Consider the following 18,256-nt stretch of genomic DNA (forward strand, 5'->3'; position numbering starts at 1 on the left):
AAGTACTGCCCACTCCAGAAGTGGAGTGGGCAGTACTTGGAACGATTTAATATGTTAGACCTTCAAAGAGTGCTAACAAACATCAGCAGTGCACTATTCATGGAAAATCCTGGGGAACAAAGGATGGAATATATGTGTATCAAACAATAATTTTACAATTTGATATAGAATGGAGTTTGGAGAGCCGGGCAACCTTGAACTCTCTCAATACATACAGCACAGTGATTCTATTATAAGTTGGAGGGGATTAGCTTGGCACTGGAATACGTTTCAGATGTGCCTCAATAACAAAGGTATAGAGTTGCTCCAAAAAAGAGCCCTGGAAAAATGGGGAAGCAACTTATTATCCTTCCATTTTCTGGAGACAATCATCTTCTTTCTTCTGGATAGAGTTTACTTTTCTCTGTCATTCTTTATTTTCTCATCTCTTTATTCTCTCTTTTCATTGTTTCCATCAGCGCATTTTTTGCTCGTGAAGCTTCCGTTTTTCCCACACTCTCCCCTGTCACACTGGTCGACCACAAAAATGCAGGACAGAGGAGAGTGTGAGGGGGGCTCTGGAATTCCACATGCAGAAGGTAAACACAGCAACTGCCAGGAAGACACACACACACAAGCAAATACAACTCACCACTCTATATCAGCCATTCTCTGCCTCACTAACTCCTTCTACACCAGGTAAAGTTGGTCCAATGTGGCAACATGCTGAATATAACAGATAGAGTAAATGTTTAACTCAGTCCTGGCTGGAGTGAATGAGTCAAAATAACTAAAAAATGAACTGCCAGATAGATTTTGTTGTCGATAGTTAAACTCCCCTGTCGTGCCATTCCTCTTCTACATTAAACAAAACTGAAAAGCCCTCTGCCAGCATGCTTTAAACAAACAATCAGCCCTGATCACAAAGGCTTGCTGCTGTTGTGTAATTTGGATGGATGTTTCAGTAACACAGTCATAAAATTAGCAAGGGAAATAGCTGGCAGTTGAGCCCAGTTTCACCCCTTTTCTTTCTATTTTTCCTTCTGTACTCTTCACCTTATCTCCAAACCAAACAGGATTTAAATGGAGCCCAGAGCCCGGGCCCTTCCACTGAACCAGATTCTGTTTACAGTTCAGGCAGAAATCAGGCCTGTGATGAGGTTGTTTACTGAACAGAAAGATACAGCCCACGGCCAAAAGGCTGCGAGAAGTACACTACATTCATATTCTGACTCTCATTAGCGTTAGCCGTGACCGCTTGAACTCAAGGATCCCATGAACCCTGTCTCCTTCCATGAGCTGGGACCAAAACTCCCACCCCAGTGCTCTAAATGTTTCGGAAAGTCCACAAGAAAATTGTTTCATTCACCATTAAGTAGAAATACAGCAATTCACCTGCAAGACTTACTTTATTAGGCGTTTTGTTGCTGTTTTCCTGCCCTGTGCTTCTAGCGTGCTGCTGGGTGGCTTTGGAGTATAAGCCGGGCGAATACTGGTCTGGCTGTGGTTGGGGCTGGACTGAGCATGTAAGCTGGATGGTGAGCAGCTGAACGGTTTTGTGGATACCTGCGGGTGTGGACTGCTTGTCTGGTCATGAAACTGGGTCTGGGAGGAGAAACAAGCAATATCAATTCAAGTAAATGGCACAAAAGCAACATTTTAATCAAAAAGTAATTCCGTTTAAAAGATTTTCACATTTTGTTGCATTAGAACCAGAAATATATTTATTTTATAATTCAGACCGGACCATTCTAAAAGACTGGTGTGATTTGGTCTGTTCATTACTTGTTTAGCTTTATGTTTAGAGTCACTGTAGTGCATCTTTCCATCGGCTTTAACCAGCTTCACTGCACACGGTAAGAGAAAAAGTCCGAATGTGCCACTGTTTTATTCCATTAATCGTCAGAATAATCAATAGAATACCCAATTACTAAAATAATTGTTAGTTGCTGCTCTAGTGCAAATTATGTTAAACCCCCACATTTACACCCAAGTAATATTTCAGCATAAATGGCAAGATCGGAAATATTGTTAACCATCCACCTCACATTTGTGCATGTTGCATAAAGGCCAAGGAAATTTATTTTTCATCTCATCTGACTAGAGCCCCTTCTTGGCAAACTGCAGAGAGAACATCTTTTGCTTTCTTTCAAAAATGACTTTCTTTGTGCCAGTCTTCCATAAATGCCAAATTTGTTGAGTAATTGACTAAAATATTGTTCTGTCTGACAGATATGAATCTCTGAAACTCTCCAGCCACCTTGCGTATCATTTTTTGGTGAACAGCTACATCTCAGTAGGTTTGCAGTTGGGCTATGCTCTTTCCATTTTCTGATAGGATGAACAAAAGAGATAGGCTGAACAAAAAAGAGGTTGAAAATAAGTAGAAATAATTTCATTAGTCATTAATTTCTGTTGTTCCTAAAAAGAGTCTGTTCACTAATATCATGGAAGAAGAAGGATCAATAATGAGCGTTCGTCTCCAGAGGGAACTCCACAAAACTTAGATGAGAGGTAGAGCATGCATCCATGGGAGTAGTGTACTCTTAAGGACAAAATAAATCAAGCCACTCCAAAAGTGGCCAGCGGAAGTGTAATCAGATTTAGAATGGGTTAGTCATGGAAAATACTCTGGCCTCTGTTTATTAAGGTGAAGTATCAAGCATCAAAGTGCTTGGCATGGAAAAGTGCAGATATTAATGAAATACCTTCCAGTATCAAAACAAGCTTAACATTTTTTGAAGTTGGCTGCAATGAAAAGCAAATTCCCCACATCATTTATTTGTTTATGGAAAAGCTCTTCAAAGGCTTGGGAAGGAGGAATATGCTGTTGTCTTTTTGACATAATACTTTAGAAGCACATTTTACTCTGTCCAAGCAGCAGTAGGGAATGCTTGCATACATTCTTTCCATATCTCATGCCCATGCTATTTTCTCTGCTGCTTTATACGGCTATCTAACATGCTAATGGTTTTGCAGTTTCTCAGAGCAGCCGTTCAAAGGGCCAATGAGGTGACATAAAATATCTGATGCAATTCCTGTGTTGATAAATGAGAAGCTGGGTTTCCAGGTTGCAAGGCCTATGGCCACAATTCAGTTTGAGCGGGGCCAGGAAGGGCACCTTTCTTTGGCTGCCAGGTGGCCCAGAGCCAACCCAGTGGAGGAGCCGAACAGTCTGCACCCAGTAACTGGAACGTGGACTGGAGTGCCGGAACAGATCCCCGTCTCTTTCTGTCTCTCCAGCACCCATGAATACACATGAGCATTCACAATCAATAGAAAGCCTGTTTCTGCATCTTCAGTTGATCCAGAATAATCAATTATTTAAAGTCTGCTCAGAAAAAGACTATCGAAACAAAGTACGTTTGAATAAAAATACCAAAATAAATCATTAATGGAAGTAAAGAATGAACGCAGGAAGCTTACAAACTTCTGGATGACTCAACATTCGATCACTACCAAAGATTCTTGGAATCTCTTAAAGTGATTTTGATTAATATTTCTCCAGGTCTTTCAAATCTGCTCTGGCTGCTGGCTTGTTTTAATCATATAAATTGCAAAATAATTCATACCCTTTGAGTTATTTTGTGATGATTTCAGTACTGATTTTAATTGACAGACCAACACTAAGAAGTACAACTCTCCTTAGTGGAAGGAGTTAACATGGCTTCTGATTTTGTTCAAATATGTAATGCTGAAAAAGTGTGATGTGGATATCTAATATATGAACCTCTTTAATCTGATACCTCAAAAGTAAATTACAACTGAAACTGAAGCAAAAGGTGGCTCTACAAAGTAAAATAAAGGTAGGATGAATTACCATAAGCACACTCCTGCAACCCTCCTGCGTTTTGAATCAGCCACGTGAACACTTTCAAATTACGGCCTTCATGGCTGGTCAGATATAACTTCAAGTGTTTCTTGTTGCTAAATTACAATTGGTGACAATCATGCACCAAAATTATATCCATGTTGCAAGGCCAAAAAACTAAATGGAGCTCAAATTTGACATAAACTGGGCTGGTAAAACTGGAGATTCCATACAGTGCCTTACAAAACTTTCATACCATTTAAATTTTTTATATTTTGACAAATTATGAAAGCAAACTTCAATTTATTACGATTTTATGTAACAACTTCACACAAACTTGTGCATTTGTGATTTAGACAAAGAAAAAAAAACATGACTTTTTAACTGAAAGGCTTTGACCAGCTTTCCCAAGTTGATACTTAGTAGAACCACCTTTAACTGTAATTAAAGGTCCAAAGTCAATCTCCGTCAGACTAGCGCTTCTGTGACAAGCTATTTTCTCCTTCGGTCTACAATTTGACTTGGTCATTGTACCACATAAATATACTTTGATCTAAACCACTCTATCATAGGTTGTATGTTTTGGGTTGTTGTCCTCCTGGAAGGTGAAACTTTGCCTCAAGTCGTACAAACCTCTCAAGTCTTCACAGAGCAGATAATGATACTGAGGTTAAATTACACAAAGGTGGACTCTATTTAACAGTTAGTTTAGAAGGTAACTGGTTGTGTGAAATTAAATTTTGGGATATCACGGATTGAAAACTAATGCATACCGCACTTTTCAGATTTTATGTAGAGACGTTCTTATACGTCAGAATTTTGCACAAATTTATAACAATCTATCACAACAAAATCACCCCAAAAAATGAATTACAGTTTGTGGTTGTAATATGAAATAAAAACACAAAGTGTAGGGGTATAAATACATGTGAGAGCACTGTGTTTGCTCTTCTCGACAGCATTATTCGCCTTCCCATCAAAACTCAACGAAGAAGCTCAGCCAAGCGAAATAAACTTTGGTTAAGGAGTAATGCTTGGCTTTCTGGGAATGAGCTCCTGTTGAAGACTATGTTGCCACCAAACACCATTTCGTAACATGGTTTGGAAAAGGATTAGCAGAATGTGCGACTAGTAAAATATTTAAGAGTTTAATAGTAAAAAGAGAATTTTGTAAAATGGTGCTGTTAAGCAAAGCAATATTTTCCATATAATTATCGTTAAAGTCCATCTGTTTTTCTCCTGCATATGTACCTGATGTCTGGGATGGTCCCTGTCTAAAAGCTGATGGGTCTTTAATCTCTGTTGTTGCAGCTGCTGGATAGCAAACTGCAGCTGGTAGCTTCCTTTGGTTGACTGACTGCTCTGTGTGGAGTTCAAGCCCATCACCACATTGGGGGCAGCCTGCATCTGTGGGTCCCATATACCCTCCTTGCTCTTCGGTGGCCTGTGAGCAATGACAAGCAGAAGTGAGAAAAACAATTTGAAACCAAGAAATCACACTCTGTTTGCAATATTCAAACCAATGATGCTATATGAGTTAAATCTGAGTTCAATCAAATGAGTACGAGTATGTCCTTTGGTGGCCCTGGAGTAAGATTGTAACTGCATTTTTTCCAAATTTTCCTACAAACAAGAGATGTAACAGCAGGTAATGAAGGTCTGTATTTTTTGTCACTAACTTCAGAAAATTAAACTCATGTATTATGTAGAATGAAATATTTCAAGTCTATATATCCTGCAGTTATGATGATTATGGCTTACTAAAAACCCAAAATCCACTGTCTATCATTGTGAAAAAGAGAAATATTGTAAAATTATGGGGAAAACTGCTGACTTGACTGTTGACTGTTGACACTCCTCACAAGGAAGGTATGCCCAAAGCTTATTGCTGAAGAACAAGTGCTTTATCCAGGCATGTTTATAAAAAGTTGAGTGAAAGGCAGAAAGGTGCACCAACAACAGGGATAACCAGAGTCTTGAAAGGATTGTCAAGCAAAATCAAGTATTGGCTAAACAGACTTGCAGTAGCTTTACATTTCGGTTTAAAATATCTTTTGTTATCTTACGTAATATTTCATTTTCTGACACCCTAAATTTTATATTTTTATTATCTCTAGGCCAGAATCATCAAAATTAAATAATGTCTATATATTTCCCTTTATGTTTCACTTTCTGAGATGATTGACAAAAAATATTTAACTTTTTCACAATATAAATTTCTTTTTAGATGAATCTGTAAACTCATTTTCTTTGACAAGCCAGCTTTTAAGATCATAACCAGTAGCTGCAAGGCCCACAGAAGCCCCAAATCAAAGTGAGCAGATCATGGTCAAAGCGGAGGACAAGGCTGTGGCAAGCAAGGGTCGAGCTAAAATTCTTTGTTCTTAGCCTCAATGCTCCTCTGGCTTCACGTCCCATTTACATCCCAAAGCCACAACCTGGAAAGAAAACTTTTTGACGAGCTGCACGCGCTTGTAACTGGATTATCTGCCATTAGAATTAAGCCTGCTTCAACCTTTTTTCTTCATTTTCCTCCTGGTAAAACAATGAAGTGACCAGCCTGCCCCTTAGACATGCTTAAATTGAGTCTATGTGGAGTCTGGTTTGCTGCTGTATATATATAACATCAGCCAAAAATAATGCCATAAAGGGATCTATTGGGAGCTGCAAGGAAGAATATAATACAGAGTGGGAGAAGAAGGGAAAAAAACGGGATACATGTACAGTTAAAGAAATGGGAGCCTCGGGGGTCTTAACAACAAAATGTTCTTGGAAATTCTTCCCATGCATGCAATAACATTTGTCCGTTGGTCCATAGTAAAAGAAAACACAGCAGACCTAAAATCACAATAGCTGCAATATTTTTAGACTTCAACTATGATAAACTCTAAAATTAGAATTCAGTTAATCTTGAACAACAATGCAAACTGTGGGATAATAATCTTGTGTCGCTCGAGTGAAAAAATATTCCTTGTCCTGACCGGCCAAACAAAGACACAAGGGATCTTAAACCCATGTGAACATGCTATCCGCCCATGCATTTCTCAGTTCACATAATAGCTCATATATCGCAAAAACAACTGGTGTGACTAGGAGCCAGTGAAGTTTTTTTTTTCTTTCTTTTTCAAGCTTCTGGAAACAAAGGCTCGTCTGTGAACCCTATGAGGCCAGTGATTCTAAAACTCTTGGGGGACAAAAGAAGAACTTGTTCCTTGTTTACAGCAGGTATTTCCTCTAACTTGACTGCTGTTTGCACACTGGACCACCATGTCCGTTAGCCCTGCTGTTTTATTAGCATACATTGAATCCATACTGCCCTATCACAGTAAGAGCATAAGCTTTTCTCGAGTTCACTTTCATCAGAGAACCAAATGTTGAGGTCTTGTCAACACCACAGAAACTTCTACAGATAACTGGAATCTTAACAACAGGAAGAAGAAATCTTGTTCAGCACAGCAACCAATAAAATAAAGAAAATAAAACAATTGAAAGAGAAAAACAGATTTCCATCTGATATTCTCATCACACCATATCTGCAGAGCTCAATCTTTTTAGGACTAACCACCAATTTAGAGAGACTGCTCAGGAGTGTCAGTTTACTGCCTGCTGTGCTTGCCGTCTTCTAATTTGCTGATATAACTTACTGTTGAACAACAGAGCAGTACGGGAGCACATGTGCAGCATCAATCTAACTCGGAGTGAATGTGGGAAAATGGACCGTTTGAGATGACATCATGCCAGACTATCTCAAAGCCCTGCCTGGTCAGTGTAAACATCAGACGCCTCAAGACTGTGAGGGTATTTCCAGCCATTAATCAGTGTTTGTTTATAGAGCTTTCCTGCAACAACATGACACAGAGAAGAAACATCCTTAAAATGCGAAAAATGACCCGTATTTATGGTTTTGTTCAGTCCAGTGATGCAAGGAATGCTTATATTGAAGCTGGAAAAATCCTGAGAAATATAGGATTGGAGCCTTCATACTACTAAGTCTGAAGTAGATCTGATGATCTACATATAACGATGTAGATCATCAGAGACTGCTGAAGGCTCTATGCCATACTATAAAAGGCAGAGACATACAAGCTTGGTAAACATGGTGGAAAAATATGGAAAAATAACTCCATAGCCAGACTTCCTTACACATTTTGTTTTTAGAGAAATGCCTCTACCTGTTTGCTCAGTCAAGACTGTATGGAGATGATCTCTGAACATCGGTTTTCAAGTTTTGCCACACATTCTAATATTATGCCTATGCTTTGACTAGACTAGACCATTCTAAAACATGGATGTGATTTGTCCTGTATGTGGTGTCCTGAAACATTTAGGTATATTTCTAGTGCTACACACCCGAATGAAATGATTAGGGAATCATTATTATGTAAGTAGGGATTGCACTCTTTCAGAGGTACCGAGTAATATTTCAAATATAGTTGCTATCAGTTTTGTTCCAGAGGTGTTTATATCTGGTGGAACTAAAACTGCTCAGTGGAATTTCAGCTGTTCTTACCTAAAGGCTTCTCCTTCATAGTACAACATCTGTTACCAATCAGAGAGAATGAAACCTCTTTTTAAACTCAAAGGAACAGAGACATCAGGCCATTTTTTGTGGTACACTGACTCGCATCAAAGAATTCAGACACTTTTACAGCAGTTTTTCTGATTAGTCAGGAGAATGGGCGTTCAAAAGGTCTTTTGAAATGTTACACCCTTGCAATACATTACAAGGCACTGAATTAAATTTAAACAACACCCTGTAAAAGTACAGTTTCTGACATTCTTATTTTATAGAGCTGTACAGAAAAGAACACTAACAAATGTTATATCATTAACAATAAAAAAGGATAAAATACTAGAAACATTTCACAATAGTTTTATTTGGCTAAACAACTAAAGACCATCTAGAAGCAACTGCTGACTGTAAAAGAAGTCAGATACTGAAGTTAATTATAAAAACAAAGCCACTGGTGTTACCAGCAAATCAAAGCCCCAAAAACTAATTGCTCAGCATCTTAGTTAAGACAAACAGGTCGCGCTGACCTTTTTTGTTGTCTGTCATTTTGACTGACAGGGTCAAAAAAATAATCTATAATCTATTTTTACCCATCAGTTTTTAAAATGACAATAATAACATAGACAGTTGCATTTAATTTTCATTAAATTTAATTAATATTCAACAAGAGAATTCACACTATGCCATCACACGTCAAACAAATGAATACATGTGACTTTTTCTCCGCAGTGACAAAAACCACTGACTCTGGTTGCAGTAACTACATATAAACAATAAGATTAAACAATTGCACTTAAATTATGAACAGTTCAGCTGCTGTGGACAGAAAGCACAATCTTAACTTCCTCCTGGCCTGCATGGACATGAATTATGCATTGGAGACTGGTATTACAAACACGACTTAAGCTGAAGTTTTGTCCTGTAACCGGTGGGTTGCCAGTGCGAACCCCGTTCTCCCCAGAATACAATGCAGCTCACCACAAGTGTGTGAATGAATGACTGATTGCAGTGTAAACTGCTTTGGAGTCCTGTGACTTGATAAACTGCCATAGAAAAGCAGGTAATTTACCACTGTGGGGATGGTATGCTGCACGATTAGTAGTTGTCTTGTTAACAGATTTAATCACTTGAGCCGAGGATCTGTGTAGCTACTCCAGATTCAGCATGGGCATTTTCTTGTTGGTTGCATTGGATTTTAATTAGGTGTATCAGAGTAAAAGGGGATGTATGGTAATGTATGGACCACTTTCATGTTTTACATGATTTGTAAAACTTTTTACATATCGTGATTTTTACAAATCATTTATCGTTTTCCTTCAACTTCACAATTGTGCACCATTTTCTGTCGGTGTATCACAAAATCCAAATGAAACACACTTTGTGGCTAAATAAGAATAGGTCCAACAGATATGAACATGTTTGCAAGGGTTCGTGCAATCTCTGACATTTTACTGAAATCGCTTTGTGGGGAGCTGGCTTGGTCTCTAAACGTCTGCCTACCATTTGTGTTTTTAAAGCACATCACTTCACATAAATGTACAAAGCTGTCCGAGACCGGAAGTGAGGTTAACAGAGGCTGTGACAGGACGTGCTATATGATTGAACATCCTCCAATTGTCAGCACAAAGGATTTCGGCATGACTTCTGAGAATGCTGATGTAGCATACCTGCTAGATCCTGGCAGCGGCACTTCAAAGAGCCGCGCTGGCCTTTGAAACCCATCATACCTCACCCCTGTGGTTGTTAAAAAGAGTCAGTGTGCTTAACAGTTTCAGTATGTTTGGCACAAGCCATAGGTCCAAGTGTAACAGGGGAGAAAATTCATTTTTTTATGAAATCAAAAGCATTTCTAATGATATTAGATATTTCAGCACAATAAACACACATCCACACAAACATGAATTGCTTGATAAAAGAACATCTAAAGACTATGAGGAAATAATATTTCTAAAACTCTGAGAACAAAAATGTGATCCCTGACAGCACTGGATCTTTCAAAATCTGATTTCTGTTTCTAGAGTATCCCATGAAGGTTAGATGAAGCCATTTGCAAATAATAAATTCTATAAAAAGTCCCCTCTTGGTTGGTGGAAATAAAAACATTTGTAAAGGGGAAACGGCCAGACATTCCAGGAATACCCTGACAGCTCGATACATTTAAGGACTGGACTGGAAAACCAGAGTCAGAGATCAGGGCCAAGCTGTCTGAGGCACCGCCATTTACATTACCAGCAACAAAAAACGTAAAAGTGGAGGCTGATCATGTGTACTATAGGGTGATATTCCTGGTCTATTACCATATACCATGACAGTTAGATTTTTTTTCTTCTCACTGTAGCGTGACAGGAGTGAGAAAAGAAAATTTTCACTAGACACAGAGGTAAGACATATTTTATGGGTACTCAGCAGCCAGTTGTTCTGAAGCGTTTCAACTATGAGCTTTTTGCTCTGGAACATAGACATCTTTATATCTACCAAGGCCATTTTATGAGTGGGTTTCCATTACACAGGGCCTAAATCTGATCCTTCATGTCTATTACGTCCTCTGACGCTGAGCAGATTCTCTTCCTATGGTGATCTGAGGACATCCACCTCAATGTCCAGGATGTGATTAGAAACAGTTAAGCTAGACTAAAACAACGTTTATATAAATTCACAGCAGTTACAGTTTAAAAGTCAAGGTTTGCCACTCAAACTTAAAAGAAATGTATAGAATGGATTTCTTATGGACCTTAAATGAACTGAGCCACTCCAGACTTCAAGTAGCAGAAGAAAGGAAAGGGGGTGATCTGACCAGTATTATAATTGTCTACCTAAAAACATAATTTTGACAGTTTCAAAGCGGATAACCTCTAAAAATTAACTAAAATCTGTTTTACTGAGAAGTTTGTAGTTGTTCACAGATATTTTATGATGAAAGCCTCCAATGTAACCACACACAAGCAGCAGCTCCTCCATTCAGACTTAAAATCAGTAGGAGAAGGCCGGGGTAGCCAGAGAGAACCCACACTTGCATAAGGAGAACTCCATACAAAAAGAACCTACGCCTTCCTTGCTGCAAGGCAAAATGATACCAATCGGACCACTGCCCGTCTTACTTTTAAAACTTTAACTTAATTTGTTAAGTCACTTGAAAAGTATTGCTGTCTCAATAGCATTAAAGAGTATAAACTGGGAAATAAAAGAAACAAAATGCAGGGGAAATTTGACCAAATAGAAATGTTTACTATCCTCCCACTGATAAGTTGCAACTTTAGCCCACAGCCATTTCAAAAAGTCTGACCTCCATACCGGTGTCGGTTTCAGGGTAAATTTCTACCTGTATTTGTTTTCGCCCTGGTTACTGTAGCAAAAAAAGCACGGTGGAGGATAAGCTACCCTGGATGCCAAAAAGGTCCTGGCAGTGAAAACACAACTTCAATTACATAAAGAGAGCAAAATTTTCCAGCACCAAGTTTCACCAAACTGCCTGGAGCGGCAATTCCTTCCCAAAGACCAACCAATTTTAATCTAATATTCTGTTAAAGACCATTAAACAGGCCTTTGGATTCTATTGACCGTGACCAAGTGGCCAGCTATAATTTAAGTTTTGACACTAAAGTGAAACTAAAGCTTTAAAACACAAAAATCTCAGGACAGCAGTTTGGCCAAAGTGGAACATAACGTTTCATAGTTAAACAGCATCCTGACGCCTGAATGTAAAAAGAGGCTTCCTCAAACACATTTTAACATTTAAAGCTTCCCTACTGAATCTAAACAGCAAGAATAGTTCAGGACTATACATAAACACTGTATTTAAAGTCCATCAGGAAAAAGACATAATGTTTAACTTTGTGGTGATTGCATCTGACCTCATAAGGGATAAGTATCTGTGTGATGTCTCAGAGGACAGCAAATAAAACGCAGCAAAATAAGCACAAGGCTAAAACTGGACCAAAAGCAACATCAAGGTTTTCTTAAGTTTGCAGAGTGCATGTTTGTTAAATATAAAACTTCGATAACATGGTAGATAACTTTGAAGTGCTTTTTAATTAAATATAAGCTATTAAAGAAACCGAGCTTACAGTAGAAATAATAAACATTCTCATCAGAGCGAAGACACTCTACACCATGAAGGTGAAAGCAAGACTTCTTTACGCCTACTGTAACATTAACCATGGAGTCATTGGGTTTTTTTTTTAGCAACTTGTGCAATACCAATAACACTCACCGAACACTTCATTTAATACATATGGAATCTGTTATTGTCTAATTTTGAATCAGTTTCTTGTTCTTGCTAAGCAATAAGCTATTTTACGTCTGTTGTCCATCTCCTTAAAGTTTCAACACATTGTGCATTCAAAGATGGCATTTTAAACATTTCATTTTTAAAAAGAAGCTATTTGAGCTATTCTGCACAAATCCTCTACAATAACAACACTGAAGATCTCATTTTTAGACTAAAAACCTGAGGGATGTTTGTATATCAGACATTTCTGAAATCCTCAGACCAGCATCATCATGACTTGTAGATCTATCGAGTTGCTTCTTTGTGATTGATTTCAGTCTTGTGTTAGGCATCTTCTGGGTAAATTAAAATTTTACAGTTATAAACTGAAGACCTACGATATAAAGTATAAACAACATCAGTCCAGGGACAGATCCTTGAGGAACAACTGGAAACAGCTTAAGCAATCACTAACACAAAGTGAAATATAAGGTGTCATGCTTCTAACACTTTGGAAACAATTTCATAATAGTCAATTTTTTTTACAATAACCAATGTTGAAAGTGGTTATGAAGAAGATAAAAAGACTATAAAAAACAAAATATGTTAGCTCACTATTACTATTATTAGTCATAACATGCCTGTTTTCCCTCTGATAATTTTCTCCATACTCTGAAAAACTTACCTTGTACCGGCTAGATAGTCTTTTCCAGCTTGAACAGTTCTCACAGGCCTCTGGGCTGCACCAACTTTAGGGGTCAGTGTGTAACCCTCTCGACCCAGCATCTTGTTGGCCAGGTTCAGGTTGGTCAGCTGAACACAGTAATACAGAGAAATAATTCATCTTAATTTTATTGTACTTAAAGATGTTTTGTCTGATCAGCTTTTTTTCAGTGCAAGCCATTGGTAACAGTAAATCCTGTGTTTTAAGCTGTTGAGTTCCTCCCTCAGCTGACTGCCTTTATCTCTGGTATCTATGTGAAATGTATACACTGCACATGGCACAGCTAGTCTCTGTTTAACACTAAATCCAACCTTCACCTCCGCCTCCTCCATCCTTAACAGCAACAGTTATCATGACTCTCCAGTCGAAATGTGCTTATAACCCAATCAGCCTCATCTCAGTGCTACTCTGTAGTCTCAGTGAAATATTATGGGAGTATTAATCATACATCATACCGTTGTGGTATTTTATTTACTTTATTTCCTCCTGTGCGCTAAATGTCCAATGGGAAAACTGTTGAGCTGCCAGACCTTGTACGACATAAAAGAAAAATGTGTCAGCATGTTGTTACACACCCACAGTGCTAGTTTACTTCTAAAGTTAGACAAGTTATATTCCTTCAAAGAACAAAATCTAAATGGAGGAAATATAATACGTTTGATTGTGGATACTGTTTATATTCATAAAGAGACAAAACGTAGGGATTCACAGAAACAATAATTGTTCATTCAGGGGCTATCCATCTCTATTCTGCACCATCCTCTTCTGTCATGTTTACGGGACTTTCTATTTATTTAAAACAAGGCAATCTTACAACAGTGGACATAAACAGACACACATGGTGAAAGGATCCACAATCATATTGTCGCATCACTGCACAGCAGCATGATGGAGATGGCGGCCATGCCTGGTTTTACTCAGTGTCAGTCTCTTTCTGTTTATATGGCCCTGCTTGAGAGTGAGTAATTACTTAAACCCTGAGGTCAACTGTGCAACGGAGTGTTGTTCATGTTTACAAAGTTCTCCATTTAGCCCAGAAAGTGATTTAATGACTTAAATCGGAGCCTTAGAAAAATCTAAATGTTCTCTGAGCCCTATAAGTGCCAAATACTGGACTATTTGACTAAAGCTTCTGCCATGGCCTGGATTAACTGCTCTTGGGAAACACAGCAAACAAGTTTCAGATAGAATGAAAAATGTACAGTCAGAAAGGAAGTCATAAAACCTGCACTCTGTGTGGTCTGGTGCCATCACAAAAAAACTCTTCACTGAAAAAAAAATGAAGTGAGGCAAAAGAGGGAGAAAAGGTTTAGGGTCTCCCAATGCTGAGGGCCAAACCATTGGAGAATATGGGAGAAGGTGGTGATGGAGCCAGCCAAGCTGCCACTCCCCTGCTCAGTGCCAATTTGCCACATTCCTCCATTTATAAGCATCAATTACCAAAAAAAAGTGGCTGCCTGTTAAGTATCAACAGAAATCACTCCCCCATGGTGCATCTGATAATGAGACCTCACACAGAGCCATGGCTTGATGCGGCTCACCGCTTTTTGGGCCAGCCAGAGTTAAACTTCAGTTCCAGACCCACCCCCACAGCCGCCCCAACCCACAGACTGGAGGCGAGTGGAGGGCTGAAGGAGGAAGGTGTGCTGAAAGAGGCAGCAGACCTCCGCGGCTCCAACAGGTCTGCTGAAAGTATGAGCAGCTACACGCCGCCCATCAGCATGGGGTCTAAGCCAGATTTACGCATCAACAAAGGAAAATATCAAAGACCTCACAGTGAGACTGACAATTCCTCTCTACATGAAACATTACAGAGATTTTTTTCCTTGAAAGAAATACTACAGAGGTCAGCTAACAGCTGCTTAATATCTGCATAGCCTCTTGTACCGGCTGACAGAGTGGATCCAATTTCATACCTTAATCTTCTTAAACTTAGTTTCTGAGGTGCAGAACATCCCTGTTTCAGCAGACACTACATACACTACCATTGCATATAAAATCTAAAACATTTTGAGACAGTTATTCTGATTAATTGTGATTAATCAATTGAAATAATTGAAGTAATCATTATTTCAATGATGGCTGATTTAGCAATTGAGTAATCATTAACTAGAGCATATAAACTCAAAAAAGCCATTTTCTGAGAGAAAAACAATAGTCAGGGCTGTAATTAAGCCAAAACTGTACAAAAAAAGCTATAAATTTTGTATTTAGGAACAAAAAACCCTTTCTAAATATGTTCCAGACAGAGCTCCTCAGGTGGCAAAGTTTTAGCTTCATCTGATTCAAATTCTGTAAAAGCTCCAATAAAAAACATTTTGCTATTTAGTTATTAAACAGCTGATCCAAAAAATATGAACAGATCAACCCTACACTGTATTGATGGTAAGCCAAGAAGAAAAGGTTGAACTTTTCACATGTTGATATTAGAAGGATTTTTTTTTAGCTGCAAATGAATCCTTTGGTACAAATGATCACGAGAACTTAAATTAAATGCTCAAAAATTGGGGGAGCTTTACGACATGGGATAAACCTCGGAAAGGAATTATATATTATTATAATGTACCAAGACAAAAAAGAAACCCACATGGTGTGTCAGCAGGTTGATATGACTGGAGCTGGCATAGTGGCGAGCAACCTGCTTGTCAGCCAGTTTCTGCAGGGCTGAGATGAATGCTTGCTGATTTGATTGGGCTTGGGCAGACAAAGATTGTAAGTCCCTCAAAGTCCCCTCTGAGTTAGACTTGTGCTTGGAACGGCTCCTGTACATTCCTAAAATGAACAGAAACAAGGGTGAGACATCACATTAATTTAGTTGTGAAAGCCACATGCAACAGAACTTCGATTACCTTGGTGTGCTGAGGTAGGTCTAGAGAATGTCTGGCTGTAGACGTGCGTGGCACTTGGTATTGCAAATGTAGTTTTGGAGTTGGTTGTGGGTGTAGTAACAGACTGAATCCTTCTCAAAGCCTGGTTTGGTGGCACAGCAGAAGCTCCATTAGAGCTGGTAGATGAGGGTGTCTGATTCACTTTTGGCTGCGTGATGACGGGGGCAGAGGTGTATGCGGGAGGATCGGAAAGAGTTTCCGAATGGCAAAAGTTAGACTTGGCCAAGGACTGTGCGTAAGACGGTGGCTGCGGAGGTGGTGGCGGTGGGGGGCAGTGAAGAGGAATGGATTTTGTAGTAGGAGAGCAGTGCTGTGGATGAATGTTTGCGCAGCCTGAGCTTGGAGAAAAACCGGAGCAGTGCTGAGACGACTGGACATCTGGTTGAGTTTTACTGGCAGTAACGTCAGCCTGTTGGTCTGAACGCAGCACAGGCAATTGAGTCTCAGAGGATTTGATGTTTGGGTCACTGCAGACTTTCCCTGCAGAGAGTGAGGACTCTGAAGCTCTGGAGTCCTCTTTGGTCACAGGCAAAGCTGTTTAAAGGGGAAAGAAATCCCAAGCTATGTTATCATTAGTCACTCATTCCTCTACTCTGACAGACACTATGATCCCACACTGAGTCCTAATCATTTGATGGCTGACCTGTCCATCTCACATGACTCTTCTTTTGTTTACTTTTAAGTGGTTCAAAAAAATAATTAGTTGTTCTTTAATATCACAAGATAATGTAAAAAAAAATACTGCAAACCAGAAATATGAATAAAAATAAAACATATGGAACTTACTTTTAGAATTTGCCCTGCTGCCTGAATCCTGAGCCTTGACACTTCTAACTTTATTTCCTAAGAAGACGTTTGCTGATTTATTTCTATGTGTATAATATGTCAGCACTTCCTCCAGATCGTTCTCACTGTGGAAAAAAAGACATTAAAATAAATGAGGCCACTTAGCTCATATTACCATGTATCCTGCCAAGCCAAAGTATTCATACCTCTTGTAACGTTTTCATCTTAGAAAAACACTCACTTCATTGTATTTTACTAGGATTTTGTGACAAACAAAGTAGCATACAACTTTGAAGTAGAAACACACATTCATTCCAACAAGTTTTACAATTGTGTGTTTGTATACATAAGATTTGATTTTAAAGCATTCCAACTGAAAACAGTTGACAATTGTTTTCCTTCTCAAAGATGAACCTTCACACCAGTCTGTTTTGGAGCTCCTAACGAGTTTACGTTCAAGACTTTCCTATATTTACCTCCACCCAACTTCTCATTAACTTTGACCAGCTTCACTGTTTCTGCTGAAGTGAAGCATCCCCACAGAATGATGCTGCCACTACCATTTTTCACATTTGGTAACAATGGATTCAGGGAGATCTGCTATTTTTCTACCACACAGTGTATTCTGTATGAAGGCCAAAGTTCAATTTTGGTTTCATTTTCCACATGTTTGCAAAGTTCCCTACATGGTTTATGGCAGGCTGGTGTTCTTATACTGTAGGTTTCTTTCAACAATATATTTCTCTTGCCACTCTTCGTATAATTTGTGGAGTGCATGACTAATGGTTATTCTGTCAACAGGTTCTTCCAGATGAGCCGTGGATCTCTGCATTTCTCCTAAAGTTACCAAGGGTTTCTTTTCTGCTTCATAAACTAACACGCCTTGCAATTGCCGTGGATGATTGAATGAGCAGAGCTCCAAATCTTGGGGAACATTTGTTTAAGCACCAACCCTGCTTTAAACTTTGGTCCTCACCTTTTGGTTGTGTATTCATGTTTTTTTGTTCACTAATGTTTTCTAACATACCTTGAGTTACTTCTCACAGCAATTAGTTGTGCAAGATTCTAGCTTGGGGTATATAAAAAAGCACACATTTTTCAAATTTGTAGAAAATGTTAAAATCCATGTGGGGTTTTTTCCACTTCACAACTGTACATTGTGTAGTGTTGGTCTATCACATAAAATAATAATAGAATTCATTAAAGTTTGTGATTGTAAGGTGAGAAAATCTGGGAAGGTTCATGGAGTATGACTACTTTTGAAAAATACAATAGAAGTACACCGGTGTATAGCCAAGCAATGAATGAAGGAGGTCTTTAGTGGGTTTTAAAACCCACTAAAAGACAC

At 38.8% G+C, this 18,256-nt stretch overlaps 1 protein-coding gene across 9 annotated transcripts in view; it reads right to left on the reverse strand.

The window, feature by feature from the left end:
- The window catches only part of ttll5 (tubulin tyrosine ligase-like family, member 5), a 62,964-nt gene that overhangs the window by 10,360 nt on the left and 34,348 nt on the right, over window positions 1-18,256 (reverse strand). For 8 of the 9 annotated variants that reach the window (XM_032546910.1, XM_032546911.1, XM_032546914.1 and 5 more), the window contains 6 exons: window positions 16,909-17,033; window positions 16,084-16,656; window positions 15,822-16,006; window positions 13,196-13,323; window positions 5,042-5,234; window positions 1,388-1,584 (listed from right to left, as the gene is read on the reverse strand). In XM_032546910.1, the coding sequence (XP_032402801.1) occupies window positions 1,388-1,584; window positions 5,042-5,234; window positions 13,196-13,323; window positions 15,822-16,006; window positions 16,084-16,656; window positions 16,909-17,033 (1,401 nt within the window). Of the gene's footprint in view, window positions 1-1,374; window positions 1,585-5,041; window positions 5,235-13,195; window positions 13,324-15,821; window positions 16,007-16,083; window positions 16,657-16,908; window positions 17,034-18,256 lie in introns of all 9 variants that reach the window. The other variant, XM_032546916.1, reaches the window with a different exon arrangement.

Source organism: Xiphophorus hellerii, chromosome 19 (assembly GCF_003331165.1).
Source record: "Xiphophorus hellerii strain 12219 chromosome 19, Xiphophorus_hellerii-4.1, whole genome shotgun sequence".
Taxonomy (NCBI): Eukaryota; Metazoa; Chordata; class Actinopteri; order Cyprinodontiformes; family Poeciliidae; genus Xiphophorus; species Xiphophorus hellerii.